Below are 15112 nucleotides of genomic sequence, written 5' to 3'. Positions count from 1 at the left end.
AATAATTATGTGCAAATGAAAACAATCGTCATGACTAACGCGCCATAGAATATTTCACTTCCTTTATAGTGCAAACAATTGCAAGCCTATAATAAAGCGTACATGGTTGGCCATCCTGATTAGCTCATTCTAGTTTATTACAATAATACCTTATACTTATAAGCTCACGGACTTATAATTCAGTGGAAGCACTACTTGTTAAATTTCTAAAGAAGCTAATTAATTTGAAGGTGTAAACAAATTGGCTAAAATTTTACTACCCAGAATCCAGTGGGGTGCACGGAGGCCCACATGGTTGGCCACCAATTTCTGTTTATCTAAGGCTATTCCTCTAGAACATTTATTTATCTTTATAACTGTATGTGACAAGAGGGACAATAAGGGTGGCTACCTATATTTTATATTAGAGTTAGTCCCCTTTATTACTTGATTTAAGTCCCTGTTAACTGTGTACAATTGCCACTTCCTGTTGAGTCTTTGAGCTGACCACTGTACATTATTGTGAACTAAATCTCCATAATGTTTATATAAAAGTTTTGTTGTTCGGCTCTGACTGTGTTGTTCGGCTCTGACTGTGTTAATCAAGGAGTGTGCCACTTTATAGGAATGTATCTTTCACTAACGAGCTAAGTAGACTTTATTTATTTGTTGTTAATAAGTTAGTTTATGTAAATATTATGTCTACTTAGTCTCTTATCCTTTCCTGTATGTGTTTTTTTTTTATATAAAAAACAGATTTGGGTCGTATAGTATGTAAAAGACAAACTTTTGTCTTGATAAGAGACAGTTGTGTGTCTCATGGATGACGGTCATTTGACTGTTAGGACCTGTATTATATATTGTAATCCATTGTTTGTTTTGAGATGGCAGATCCTTGATTTTTTTTTCATTATTTGACTTGCTTTTGTTGGCCTTTATGCCCATTTTCTTTTAATGATCTTTTTCTTTTGTTCCTTAATAAACACTTTATTAGTTGTACTGAAATCTCAAAGTTATTACTTGTATGTCTTAGTAAGTTATATACCTAGAGGTTATAATTAATAGCCTGGGTAGTATAATTTGGGACCACAAAATATCACTAGACTAACTTGCCAGTACAGCAGAAGTCACTGGTCTTATGACCTATCCTAATTCTAGGTCACACTGTACGTCAGCGGAAATACTGCCTCCTACATTATTTCTTAGAAGTTAATTGATTTGATGGTGCAAAAAATAGCAGGTACTTGGTAGGCCATCAGATCCTAATAAGCCAAGGCTAGTCTATCTTATCCTTACAATTGTAATTCATTTTTTTGCTGCTAAAAAGTTTTTTGATTCGATGGTGCAAAAATTTGCTACAAGTTAGCTACTCAGAATCCAGGGGGGTGCAAGTGCACCACCTTGCACCCTTTGAAGGCGCCCATGATGATGTATGTGAATTATCGCCACTATATTTGGTAATTATTGTAAGATGGTTTGGGTATGAACGAGGTAGACCAAGAACTGTCTAGCTGAAGTATACTTTATACATTACTTCGATCTTATAATGAATCAGCCAGTTAAACCTACATGTGGAGTTAATAGCCTAGCGGTTAGCACACTTGCAAACTGCTTAATAATTGAAAAAAAACAACAACATTGGAAGTTTAATCTAAACTTATTAAAATGACATTAGTTGCTCAGCAAATCGACAACAACAGGGCGTCCTAGCCTTTAGGCAGTGACTCATTGTACTATTGCTACTAGCCACCCCCCACCCCACATTGTTAGACAATGGTTAGCTGTACATTGGTGTAGACTGATGTGAGAACAAGCCCTGATAAAGGAGACAACATTAACAAAATGAAATAAAACCCAACTCGTCAGCCTTCTTAGACTCTTGACATTGGTAACAAATGTTGGTTTTTAATCAGCAAGATTTCTCGATATAAGTGTAAATTTTAAAAAAAGTGTAATGGCGTCGATGACAACTAGTAATGAGTTAAAATATTGAATCGAGATCATAGCACACGACGATGTGGCCTACACGCTAACCATCGTAGTTACTGAAACTCAAGAAGCCTTTATCCATTAAATGATAAGTAGGTCCTCTTTTCAGACCTTGCAATCTATGAGGAACCGAGGTAAAGCACAACTGTTTTTTAACTGACCGACGGTTAACGAGGGTGCTATATAGACAGCAAAACGACCAACCGAGATACAGATCGTCCATTAGGTTCCAATTCAAGTTGGTGGACTCAGCAGGTATCTAAAAATCACGATGTTTAAAATCACATTCTTCACTAGGGTTCAAACACAGGACCCCCACCATTTGGTCGGTATTTAGTGTAGCTATATTTGATAAGTAAAGAAACCAGAAAAGTTTTTACCACTGGCATTTCTCTCCCCCCCCCAACCCACATACACACAAAAATCGCGCCAACCACCTATTGGGATCATTTCTAGCTAGCTAGCTCACTACCTAAAGTGGGTCAAGGATTATTTTTTTTTCGTGTTGCCAATTTATCTAATTTTGTAAGAAGAATAAATCTTTTTCAGATTCTCTTTATTACATGTAACATGAACGCCGGACACACCGAAAGCTAGATATTTATGGATTTAGCCTCCATTAGCGACACTCTAGAAAGCCTCGTTATTATTAACTTTGGTTATCAACAAAATACACAAGTTTTATTTAGAGACAAAAACATAGACAGTAATTTAAAAAAAAACAACAGAAAAAAACATATGTATACTGTGCACCTTTAGAAAGTGCATTTCGTGTTGCCAATTTATCTAATTTTGTAAGAAGAATAAATCTTTTTCAGATCTCTTTATTACATGTAACATGAACGCCCGACACACCGAAAGCTGGATATTTATGGATTTAGCCTCCATTAGCGACACTCTAGAGAGCCTCGTTATTATTAACTTTGGTTATCAACAAAATACACAAGTTTTATTTAGAGACAAAAACATAGACAGTAATTTAAAAAAAAAAAAACAGAAAAAAAACATATGTATACTGTGCACCTTTAGAAAGTGCATTTCGTGTTGCCAATTTATCTAATTTTGTAAGAAGAATAAATCTTTTTCAGATTCTCTTTATTACATGTAACATGAACGCCGGACACACCGAAAGCTAGATATTTATGGATTTAGCCTCCATTAGCGACACTCTAGAAAGCCTCGTTATTATTAACTTTGGTTATCAACAAAATACACAAGTTTTATTTAGAGACAAAAACATAGACAGTAATTTAAAAAAAAAAAACAGAAAAAAACATATGTATACTGTGCACCTTTAGAAAGTGCATTTCGTGTTGCCAATTTATCTAATTTTGTAAGAAGAATAAATCTTTTTCAGATCTCTTTATTACATGTAACATGAACGCCCGACACACCGAAAGCTGGATATTTATGGATTTAGCCTCCATTAGCGACACTCTAGAGAGCCTCGTTATTATTAACTTTGGTTATCAACAAAATACACAAGTTTTATTTAGAGACAAAAACATAGACAGTAATTTAAAAACAAACAAAAAAAACATATGTATACTGTGCACCTTTAGAAAGTACATTTCAAATTGATGCCTATTGACAAGCTGTGACGAATGGATCCCAAATATAAAGATCATTAAATTCTCTCGCATTGAGGGCTGAACGACCTGCCGGAACATGTACATAGCCTGATTACCCTTTTACTTTAACCTATACTTATTAAAAAAAAAAAACACACACACTATATCTAGTTATCTGTGTCAGTCATTACAAATAAATAAATAGACAGTTGTCAACGTCCGCAGGTTTTGTTGTCAAATATTTGTAACAGTTTTGACACTGCTAACCAGGTAATCCAATTGTTTCTCATAGAGTGCAACCAAAGAGCAGAGAATGCGATCATCAATTTTCCTGGTGTGTTATTTGGCCTTAGCGTTTCTAGTACATGGTAAGTAGATGTGCAAGCATATTTGGAAAATGACATCGTATGTAGGCTACTCCTCTGTGTAAGATTACAAATAAAGAATTTCCATAATTAAAGAGGCCCCAAAAAATATTTAGCGATTTTAACAAATTTTGTAAATAGGAAGATAGTATTAGAAAAAGAAAGAAAGATAGATAGATAGATAGATAGATAGATAGATAGATAGATAGATAGATAGATAGATAGATAGATAGATAGATAGATAGATAGATAGATAGATAGATAGATAGATAGATAGATAGATAGATAGATAGATAGATAGAAATCCAAGAGCAAAAATAAAAGACAAACTCTTTCATAACTATTTTAAACATTTTGTGTGTGCCTCCATACGGTTGAAGCAAACAATCTTTTAAAATTGCTTCAATAAAATTTCATCCTTGCATTTGGTCGTATTATTTGGGGCAGTTTTGTTATTTCTAATTTAGATGCTTCTTCGACACTAGCCAAACGTGCGTGCGCGTGTCAGTGTAAGCCCAAGACCACTGCTGCTCCATCGACAACAACGCCATCTAGAGCTACCACAACCCCAAGACCAGCAACGACAACTAGACCAACCACAACCAGTAAGTACATTGACGCGTTTTTAATATATAAATGTACTTCTAATTAACAGCCTGTTTGATTGAAGCTCCTGCACGGTGAGTAACGGATATATATGTGAGTGTGTGCTTGACCTATTTCTACAGTACTTTGATAGTCATCCTAAATACTTGGGTATCTTCTATGGAATTTAGGAAATTTAGGCACCGCATATTTACGGATATTTAGGCACCGGATATTTAGGCACCCGGAAATTTAGGAACCCGGATAATTAGGCACTCTTTAATTAGCGACCTTAATTTTGAAAATAATTTAAAAATTTTAACGTATATTTTAACCTTTGGCTATGGGCTATTGGTGACATTATAATAAATAGCAACTATAACGATTCTAACGAAAGAAATGCTGACAAAATGGGGGAAAATGACAATCATGAGAATGTGTGGAAAAAAATGACTCCTGATCATTATATAATATAGACATCACAGGATTCAGAGGAGGGGAGATAGAGATGGTTCTCCGCTCATTGCTTCCCTCCATCACCAACCCCTAAGGTTAAGGTCGCTAATTAAAGAGTGCCTTATTATCCGGTGCCTAATTTTCCGCCCTGTCAAAAAGTGCTTAATTATCCGGGTGCCTAAATTTCTGGGTGCCTAATTATCCGGGTGCCTAAATTTCCGGGTGCCTAAATATCCAGGTGCCTAAATTTCCGGGTGCCTAAATATCCGGGTGCCTAAATATCCGGTGCCTAAATATCCTGTGCCTAAATATCCGGTGCCTAAATTTCCAGATACCATCTTCTATGGTGTATTACAGATGTGAGTTCTGTTTCTAAGACATACATCGTTACAAACAGAATACAAAAGGTCGATGCCTAGTAATGAGGTTCACTCGAGATCAAATCAAATAAAGAACTTTATACAGAATGGGCCACAGTCGAGTCAGTCACTAATAGCGATGTTATCCCTTCAAGCGCCTAGCAGTAACTGTCCTAAAAGTCTACACCAATATTCTTTTAGACTCCATCCCAGTGTTTTCCAAAACGGGTACGCTTACCCCCAGGGGTACGGGAAGACTTTGGAGGGGGGTACGCGTTGCACCTCATTAACTATGCTGATTGTGGTGGTTTGGGGGGGGGGGGGACAGTCGAGAGGTACTCAGCATTACAAAAATTATAAAAGAGGTCAAAAGTTTGTGAAACACTGTTCTAACCCAATGCTTATGTCGTCACTAAAATGTCGCGTTCAATGTCTGTCTACTTTAGTGCGTTTCTAACACTTACTTTAACAAGTGTGTGATACAAGGATGCAAGCATTCGCAGAAAGAAGCTCAGTGACAATCATCTCGTTCACTTTGTATGGGATAGAAACGCCGTAAGTAAAATACGCAGCGATCGATCTGAATTTGGTATAGATACCCTCCTGCAGACTTTTTACGCCAAAAAATATTAATTCCCCTGATCACTCATCAATCCCAATTTCGACCTACATTCTTCGCCAAAAACGAAGCCCAAAAGGCGCCATTTCACCTCATTGACACAGAGTACTTAAGGTAGCATCAGATGACGTCTGAAAGAGATATATGGAGAGCTCCATACTTTTGAGGCCCAAAGAAGAGCTCTTGTCCGAGAGAGGCTCAGAAGACGAAAATAAAACTTAAAAAGAAAAAAAAAGATTTAAAAGGTTTGTCTGCATCAGAATTGGCGGAATATGTAGGCCTATATATAGTACCTTTTTGTCTCGGAAGGGCAATGGATGCGCCCAGATGAGTCCCTGGTTTTGGTGCATTCCTGGGCCTTAGATGAGGGGTCATGGGTAGCCCATGCGTCATGGTCCCTCTCTCGACCTTGCTGATGAGATCCAAAGGAACGCTTCGCATTACATTCGACACCAGTTTAGTTGCAGAAGCTGCTTGAGGGAATGTGATAGTTACTATTCCCAATGCCTAAGGGGCTTCACTTCTGATTTTTCCTCGAGGTTGTCTTCACTCCTGATTTTTCCTCGAGGTTGTCTCCTGAAGCCTCAGTACTACAAGGCAGCGGGGGTTTGAAGTCAGAGTACCCCTCTCCTAGATGAATTGCCTTACTAGGCTGACGAGCTCCATCTGCCCGAAGCTCACGGTTTTATGGCGCCAGGTATCCGCCTTCACTCCTTCACCTGTTAGTAAGAGCAGTTTCGCCGGGCTTAATATATGAGCCACACGAGCAGGCCAGGTGCTGGACTTAGTTGTTAGAGGCCATTTGAGACGCTAGCCATTAGGAGTATTTAATAGACAAAGGGAGCTTATCTCCATTGAGACCCCTTGGGCATGACAACCTTTGAAACCAACGGAATATGTACCCGTCAACCTATTACTTAACAGATTTAAATAGTTAAATAATTTTAAGACAAGGATTAAAAGCTATTCAAATACTAGAGTGAAGTAAATGAATTTGTACATTGAATTTAAACTTTGAAAAGGCGTAGATTCTATCGTTACAACACCACTAAGGTCTCAATGACTCAAAATAAGAGAGACATGACACTTTTTCTATTCGAAATGGGTAATATTGTTGCCATGGCAACAAGAGTAGTTCTAAAAGTGCATTTTTATGGTATAAGAAAATTTCATCTTTGGCGGCGTTACAGCTAAAAATAAATATTTGTTGGTGTCTCCTTTGTACAAAAACAAGAAAGTGTATATTATAAACTCCCTCTCTCTCTGTCTGTCTGCATGTCTGTCTGTCTGGTAAAAATTGTGAACATGTTTTTTTTCTCTCATTTCCCATTCTCGGATCAGAAATTTGTCACAATAATACATGGTACATGACAAGAGATGACTCAATACAAAATAATAAACAATTAGTTAATGAATTATTGGTTATTGATTATTTTGTTTTTTATCGAAATAAGGGGAGTAAGTGCTGCTAAATGAGAGATGTGGATGTATAAATAAATTCAATCCCATTATTCTGTTTTGCCAAGCTTTGTCTACCCCTTCTCGGATCATGTTAAAATTTCGCATAATTATTCATAGTCGATGACAATAAATGAATCAATTTATAAATTAACCAATAAATCAATTAATTAGTACTCATCAATGAATTTTGGTTTACGTAGTTGAAAGAGAGCTAACCATACCAGTTTCAGACTAATTGGAATAATTAGCCCTTTGTTTTTCTAAAGTATTTTTTTTTAAAGTTCCTTATAACCACAACTACTAAAAGTGTCACTTAAACAGCTGCAATATCGTAAAAATTTTTTTTTATGCAATGTCTAAACATTGTCAATGTTGTTTACAAAAGCCCCATTGTTTTCTTTCGCTCTGGATATTGAAACTTGTCTAACTATTGTCAGCCACAGTACAACCGTGTCAGAAGAGAGCCAAGTCTGATATTTGGTTCATACTGGACGCTTCCAGCAGTATTGGATTGACCAACTGGGCTCATCAGACGAAATTCGCAGCGGACATCACTCAAGCTTTTACCATTGGAGTCCTCGACATTCTATTTGGTTGCTTAATTTTTAACTATGACGTCACGAAGATATTCGACCTGAACACCTATTTAGACAAGACATCTCTTTACAATGTAAGTCTAGACAATGAAGACTTTTAGGTTGCCTGTGATCAGACTTCTCTTTACAATGTAAGTTTAAATTCGTATATATAGTCTATGATCTGTGTAAAGATAGTAAAAAACATCTCTTTACAATATAACTTAAGATTTGTATATTGTCTATGATCTGTCTAAAGATAGTAGAAAACATCTCTTTACAGAAAGTTTTGATTCAAATATAGTCTATGACATGTCTAAAGTCTAAAGATAGTAGAAAACAGCTCTTTACAGTGTAAGCTTAAATTCGTATATTTTCTATGATTTGTCTAAAGATAGTAGACAACAGCTTTTTATTATATAAGTTAGATTCGTCTATTGTCTATGATCTGTCTCAAGATAGTAGAAAACAGCTTTTTACAATGTACGTAAAGTAAAAGTAAAGTTCCACTTTCAGATCAAGCGATCAATAGGGGTCATCTGTTCTCTGTGGCCAACGGTTAAAAAAGGTGTCATGTGGTCAGCGCAACGACCAACCACCTTTACTTTCCCCAACTTATAAAAAATGTTTGTTTGTAAAATGTTTTACATGTTTCGGATGTTCCTTCAGAGTTGAAGATAGTTTACTTCCTAGTCCAAACCTCCCGCAGGACGACGGGGGATGGGAGCGGGCAGAATTTGAACCCTCGACCATCGATAAATCATAACGACAGTCCAGCGCGCAAACCGCAAGACCAGGCAGCCATCCAACTTTGCGTCCTGTACCCGTTGTAGATGGACTCAGGGGAGCTATAAAAATTCCGAAATGTAAAAACACAGTTTTCACAGGGATTCGAACCCGAGACCTCTGGTTTCGGAAGCTAAGCGCTTTACCACTTAGCCACCACGACCCCTTTATCTTATAAGTTTAGACACGTGTGTTGTTTAAGATCAGTTTAAAGATAGTAGTAGTTAGTAACGATACTTTTTCAAAAGTAGTTTCTATTTTGTCTATAACCACATCCATGATCATGGTACTGATGCTGTTTTTGAGCACAGTCTTGGCAAGGTGTTAAAGTTATTCAGGATCAATCTCTGCTACCTTGCTGATGTTGTCTAAGATCTGATGACCTTACTCATCAAAACATGGCGTAGGACGTAATCATCTTCTTTTTTGAAGTAACGTCTATATTATATAAGATAAGATAAGAAACAAAAGGTCACATGATGTCCATGTTTGATTCGAATCAGGTCTTAAGTTTTATTGATTGATAGGGAAGCACGTGACTCGATGTTTGTTGTCGATTGCTGAATGAGGTCCATTCTTGACTACAGTGATAACAGTCTTTGCGTGTCGATGTTGTCTATGATAAGTCTAGGCTACGGTGATAACAGTCTTTGCGTGTCGATGTTGTCTATGATAAGTCTAGGCTACGGTGATAACAGTCTTTGCGTGTCGATGTTGTCTATGATAAATCTAGGCTACGGTGATAACAGTCTTTGCGTGTCGATGTTGTCTATGATAAGTCTAGGCTACGGTGAAAACAGTCTTTGCTTGCGTCTCGATGTTGTCTATGATAAATCTAGGCTACGGTGTTGAACTTTTGTATGATCACAGTCCTGACCACGGTACCGATGCTGTATATGACTATACGTTTGTTTGCAATTAAATACTGAATTCGAATTGGATGCTTTCGAGATTATGTCGGAATTGATTAACGGAACAAAAGTATCTTCCCGTTTGAAAAAAAAAATCTGTCTCGTGAAATTTATATAGACATCTTCAATAAATATTCTAGTCTGATTAGTCTGACCTGGCTCGTTTCTTTATTCACAAAGGTGGGTAGCGTCATCTGATTAATAAATTAGGAACGCTGTTCGCACCGTCAAATTCATTCAGAATGACGATAATGACAATGGCTATTAGTTTCATAACTCTGGTGTGATTGTAATTGTCTTTTTAATTGTTGTAATACATGTTATGACTAGAAAATGTATTTGTTTTAATTGTAATGAAAATCTTTGTTAAGAAGAACCCCTTTCAGACCTTGCAATCAATAAGGCAGAGAGAATAGACGTATATGGCCAACAGTTAACGAGGTGTGATGTGGCGAAACGACGAGCAACAGGCTTTACCTCCCAGAACTAAATTTAGGTATCCATAACTGATGCCAAGCACCTTACCTCTTAGACATTAAGCCATCTTAAGTTCTTGCTAGCTAGTCATACAAATATATACAGGGAAGTATACACATTTAAAACAAAAGCAGCAAAAAAAAATAATATCAAAATTATTAATCAATAAAAAAAAAATCAATAACTAAATAGACAATGTTACATTGCACCAGAGTGGTAGTTAGGGTGGGGGAGTATTACAGGCAGATGAGACTCTTAATTATTCACCAAGAGACTCATCTCCAATTGGTTATGAAGACTTGAATCTTGAGTAACAAACAATACTATGTCAATTACACCTTCATTTTCATGTCTCCATTTTTGGATCTCCTCTCTTTCTGACCATTTCAACAAGCATTCGCACCATTTCACATTCACGATATGCTCCGCACGTAACAGGGAGGAAGGGGAGGAATTTCACCCCCCCCCCCGGGCCTCCACTTGAGGGGGAAACCCAAAGGAGTGTTTTTTACATTAAATATTAATAATACACAAAATTCCAGGGACCCCAAAGAGGTCAAGCCCCCTGGGTCCCCAAATGTTGTCGAATTCCTAGCTACGCCACTGCATTGCACTTCTATAAACGTGTTTCTGTCACTCAAAGATTGTTTTCTAATCAATGTTAGTTCCTTACATACATGTGTATTTTTTAAAAAATGAAATAAATGCTAAGCATGCATTCACTGTTTCTGTATTGTTTATTTGTTTGCAGACTATCCGAGGTATCCAATATCCCACTGGCCAGGGTACTTTTACTTACAAAGGTTTTAAGAAAATACGAGAAGATGCCTTGTTCTCAGCTGCTTATGGTGGCAGAGCTACGGCCAGCAAGATCGTTATTGTCATGACAGATGGGCAGTCGTCTGATAAAGCCAAAAGTAAGAATATGGATAAGTCAGTCTTTTAAAATTAGAATAATGTTTTAGCTAAGTTACAGTTCAAGTCATTTAATGAATATTCTGACAGACATTAGTATACCTTGTACACACTATTATAGACTATGACAGACTAATACTATTGTACACTAGAGCTCTTTATTACACACTAATGCACCGACCGTAGAACACATTTGTAGAGACTTTAGTTGATTTGAGGAGGATGCATTAGTACACATTAGCACACGCTAGTGCACACTAGTTCACACTTTTACAAACTACTACGCATTTCCACACTCTGTTACACACCATTGCACTTAAGCATACACACACACACACACACACGAAAACACTGGGACAAACACATGAAAGTACTGATACAACAGTCAATCCATGGAGATTCTAATTTTATGAGATAAAAAAGAAACAACTAGATATATCAGACATAACTTGTTGGGAATCAGCTACAAACCAAAGTAAATGAGTTCTTCAAGTAAGTGAAAATAAAAAATCCAAAGGTTGGATAAGCATTTTCTTCGGAGGACCACAATGGTAAACTAATTGCTTAATGTATGTGCTGTTTACATGTATGCATTAAAACGAATGTGAATAAAACTTCTGATACTAAATTTAATTATTACCTGACATATTGTTCCACAATGAGTTAGTTGTGTCATCAAGAGCAATGTATTCAGACTTCTTATATAAGTTATCAACTCTCTATATTTAAAGAGTACCACACAAATTACGGAGGAAATATAGGAGCCTGCCACCCTTAGCTAGCTTGCAGCACATTGCGACAGCCTGGCAGAACCAGCGATGCTGCTGACACCAGACTCGTAACAGAAGCCCATTAGTAAAAAATCATGTTGACAATTACTTCCTTAGAGCATGAGAAAGCAATGTTCTTCTTTAGTCGCAAAACAAGTATCCCAGACCCAGACTGTATCGGCAATCGCCGTTCCTTTGGATACATCAGCTGGGGTAGGGTATTCATCTCATTTCCGTGAGATTAGCCAATGTCGATTAGCGACTGGTTGAGGCCATACAGAAAGTCCTTGCAAGCACAATGAAATTTTTTAAAAGTGAAATCTCGCCTTATCTCCATTTCTTTCCTATCACTGTTGTCTGTTTTGAGCATAGAGTCTAGTTCTATGATGTTTGATCTTTAGTCTATAGTATTTTTGAAATTATTTGGCTTTCTTAGCAGCTTGGAAGACTTGTGTTTGAAACACATTGTTGCTTCTTTAACTCTTAGCAATTGTTATTTCGGCAGTTGTGTTTATGTTTGTAATGTTGTTACAGCGCCTTGAGCCTACATTTTGTTTGTTAACAGCGCTTTATAAATAAAATTATTATTATTATTATTAACTCTCTGTCTTTCTCTGTGTCCGTTAAATTGCGCGGGTTTCTAAAATGTGTAAAATCACGGTCAATTGAACTTTACATTACGAGCCTTGCGTGTAGCGAAGTCATACGATATATTATCAGATTTCTGTTTCCTACACCAAGAATGACCAAATTGTTCAACCTATCTTCGTGAAATGTTGACCTCTAGTAATTTTTTTTTAGTTTGAGGCGCATGAAGTGTTGGAACTTCAAGTTATGATTTTAATTCGCCTTACTGTTTTTTTTTTATTAATTTAATGCCGTTTTTTTTCCCCGCGTGTAGGATTGCATTTTCCATATAATATGACACACCAAAATGGCAGTTTTGTTTATCTTTGAGGAGATTTTAATGATTTCGGGACATTTCCAGGATTTTTTTTTCGTATATTTTGCAATTTCAGGAGAATCAGTTATAATGGTTTAATGTAATAATTTACATCTAGAAATTATCGCTGGGCATAAGAAAGTGCGTGGCCCACTGTGGCCGCATAGGCTGCAGTGGCCTAAGGCCAACCCTGCAAAATGCATTGGGGTCTTAGCTATGCCCTATGTTATATGTCAGCGATGCTTATTATGTTACATTAGGCCATTGCGTGGCTCTTTCTGAAGGGATATCTAGGGACTCTACAATTATATTTTTGGATAATGCAGCACGTGGCACTCAGGTCGAGTCAACAACAATTAATGTGGCGCACGGGTGGAAAAAGTTTGGGCGTCAGAGGAACATGCTGCTCTTTTATTATCTACTCACGTTGTACTTTTGTCTCCAAACAGCTATTGAGGAAGCAGAACTGTTGAAAAAAGAAGGAGTTGTCATTATAGCAGTTGGCATCGGGAACGCTGTTGACAGCTCTGAGCTTCAAGGGATGGCCAGTGATTCAAGTAAAGTGTTTACAGCTGAGAATTACGAGTTACTGGACGTCATCAAGAATAAACTTGTTAATTTTACATGTGACAGTAAGAGCTTTAACACCTTCTTATGGCTTTATTTTTATCTTGATTATATCAAATCACTCTGTCAGTCTGTCTGTCTGTCTCTGGTCAAAATCAAAGTAAGTTGAAGCTTTGCACAATTTTTCATTATCAATGTAAACTCAAGAATTATATAAAAAAAATAATAATAAATAAACCGATAAGTAAAAAAATGTACTAAGCTAATGGGAGATAAGTATTGTAATAATGAGAGATATGGCAGCCATTGGTGATCATTTCCTAAAGAAAATGGGTCTCTTGTCAACATGCAGGCTTGCAGATGTGTAAATGTCGTAAGAGCAGGAGAATAAGTAACGCCACTGTTTGCAGTTATGATTGATTGAAAATAATTCATTTAAATTCACGTAATATAACCGAGGTCTTCAAAAGTATTATTTATATTTAAATTGTTTTTCCTATCCATATGGCAAATATTTTGATACCTTCATAGTATTCTGAACAATGTTGTGTCAAAGATCATAGCAATCCTAATATGTCTCTTTCTGTCGCTTTTTCTCGCTCGGAATAGGTCTTTTCTTTCGTTCCTAATTCTTTTCTCTTACTCTCTCTCTCACTCTCTCTCTCTCTCTCTCTCTCTCTCTCACTCTCTCTCTCTCTCTCTCACTCTCTCTCTCTCTCTCTCTCTGCCTATCATTCATTCTCTCCAGCCGTTGTAATGTATTAAAACGTGAATAGAAATCCTATTTCATTTTCGACAGACATTTTCTTGTTCTTAAAATTTTAATTACATTATCATTCTTGTTGATGTAGCAGGAGAGTAGCTCATGAGATCAAATGTAAAACTGATAAATACAACAACTGTGAAACTATTCAACTCTTTCTTTAAATTAATTTTGTTTGTTTGATTCTACAGAAGCCAGTGGTCTCTAGAGAGCTCTGACACAACATGAATTCGTTGTAATAATAATAAAATTAACATTATTGGGGCTAGTACAATGTGTATTGACTCTTATTTGTGTTTTTGTCTGTCTGTATGCGTTTGTGTTTGTCAACTTCTTTTTTGTTATGTTTGTTTATTTGTTAAGCTACCTGGTCTGGATCTTATGTCTTTACAATGGTCCCGGATTTGAACCCTGCCCACCGCAAAATAAAGAGAAAACGTATGATCAAATTTATATTTGAAATCAGACACATATATTTAATACGCCTGTAATTTTAGGGAGTGTTGAAATATATCTTAATTAGACAAAGTAAAAAATGCTCAATTTATTTAAAATATATTATTCGTTAATTAATAAAAGCAAGATTTCATTGCGAAGTGGGCGACTGCTGTCAATCAAAACAAGAACGGAGCGGTACAAAAACTCGTTCGTACCTCACTCGGTCAGACTCTATCACCGCCACTCATTGATCAGGGAACATGAAATGCACCAAGATACCTGTGTGTAGTCGCTGAATGAACTCTTCATGTTGTCTGTTGTATTTATGTGTATGTTTCTGTTGTGTTGTCTTTATATGAGAAACGAGTCCTTGTAATCACAACAAATTTACGTAAGGATCAATAAAGCAGTCTTAGTTTTAGTCTTAGTCTTAATTAAAATCAGGCGTCTGTATACAGGAGGAATTGTCTTTTTAAAGAAACGTATGTTTTGTTGTGTTTTTTAATATTTACTTGTCATATCTGATCAGGGCCGGTCCTAGCCCACTGCAACCTATGCGGTCGCAGTGGACCCCTCTCTTTCA

The 15112-nt window shown here is 36.7% G+C and overlaps 1 protein-coding gene across 1 annotated transcript; it reads left to right on the top strand.

Annotated features, from left to right (window-relative positions):
• Window positions 1-3621: 3621 nt before the first annotated feature.
• On the top strand, window positions 3622-14365 carry LOC106075769 (collagen alpha-5(VI) chain-like). The gene is made up of 6 exons (XM_056003990.1): window positions 3622-3907; window positions 4372-4509; window positions 7822-8054; window positions 10885-11050; window positions 13211-13393; window positions 14283-14365. Exons 1-6 carry the CDS (start codon window positions 3853-3855, stop codon window positions 14297-14299), a joined length of 792 nt encoding a protein of 263 aa, XP_055859965.1. The 5' UTR covers window positions 3622-3852; the 3' UTR covers window positions 14300-14365.
• The last annotated feature ends 747 nt before the right edge of the window (window positions 14366-15112 follow it).

Source organism: Biomphalaria glabrata, chromosome 11, assembly GCF_947242115.1.
Source record: "Biomphalaria glabrata chromosome 11, xgBioGlab47.1, whole genome shotgun sequence".
Classification (NCBI taxonomy): domain Eukaryota; kingdom Metazoa; phylum Mollusca; class Gastropoda; family Planorbidae; genus Biomphalaria; species Biomphalaria glabrata.
This window is presented reverse-complemented; position numbering and strand designations above follow the sequence as displayed.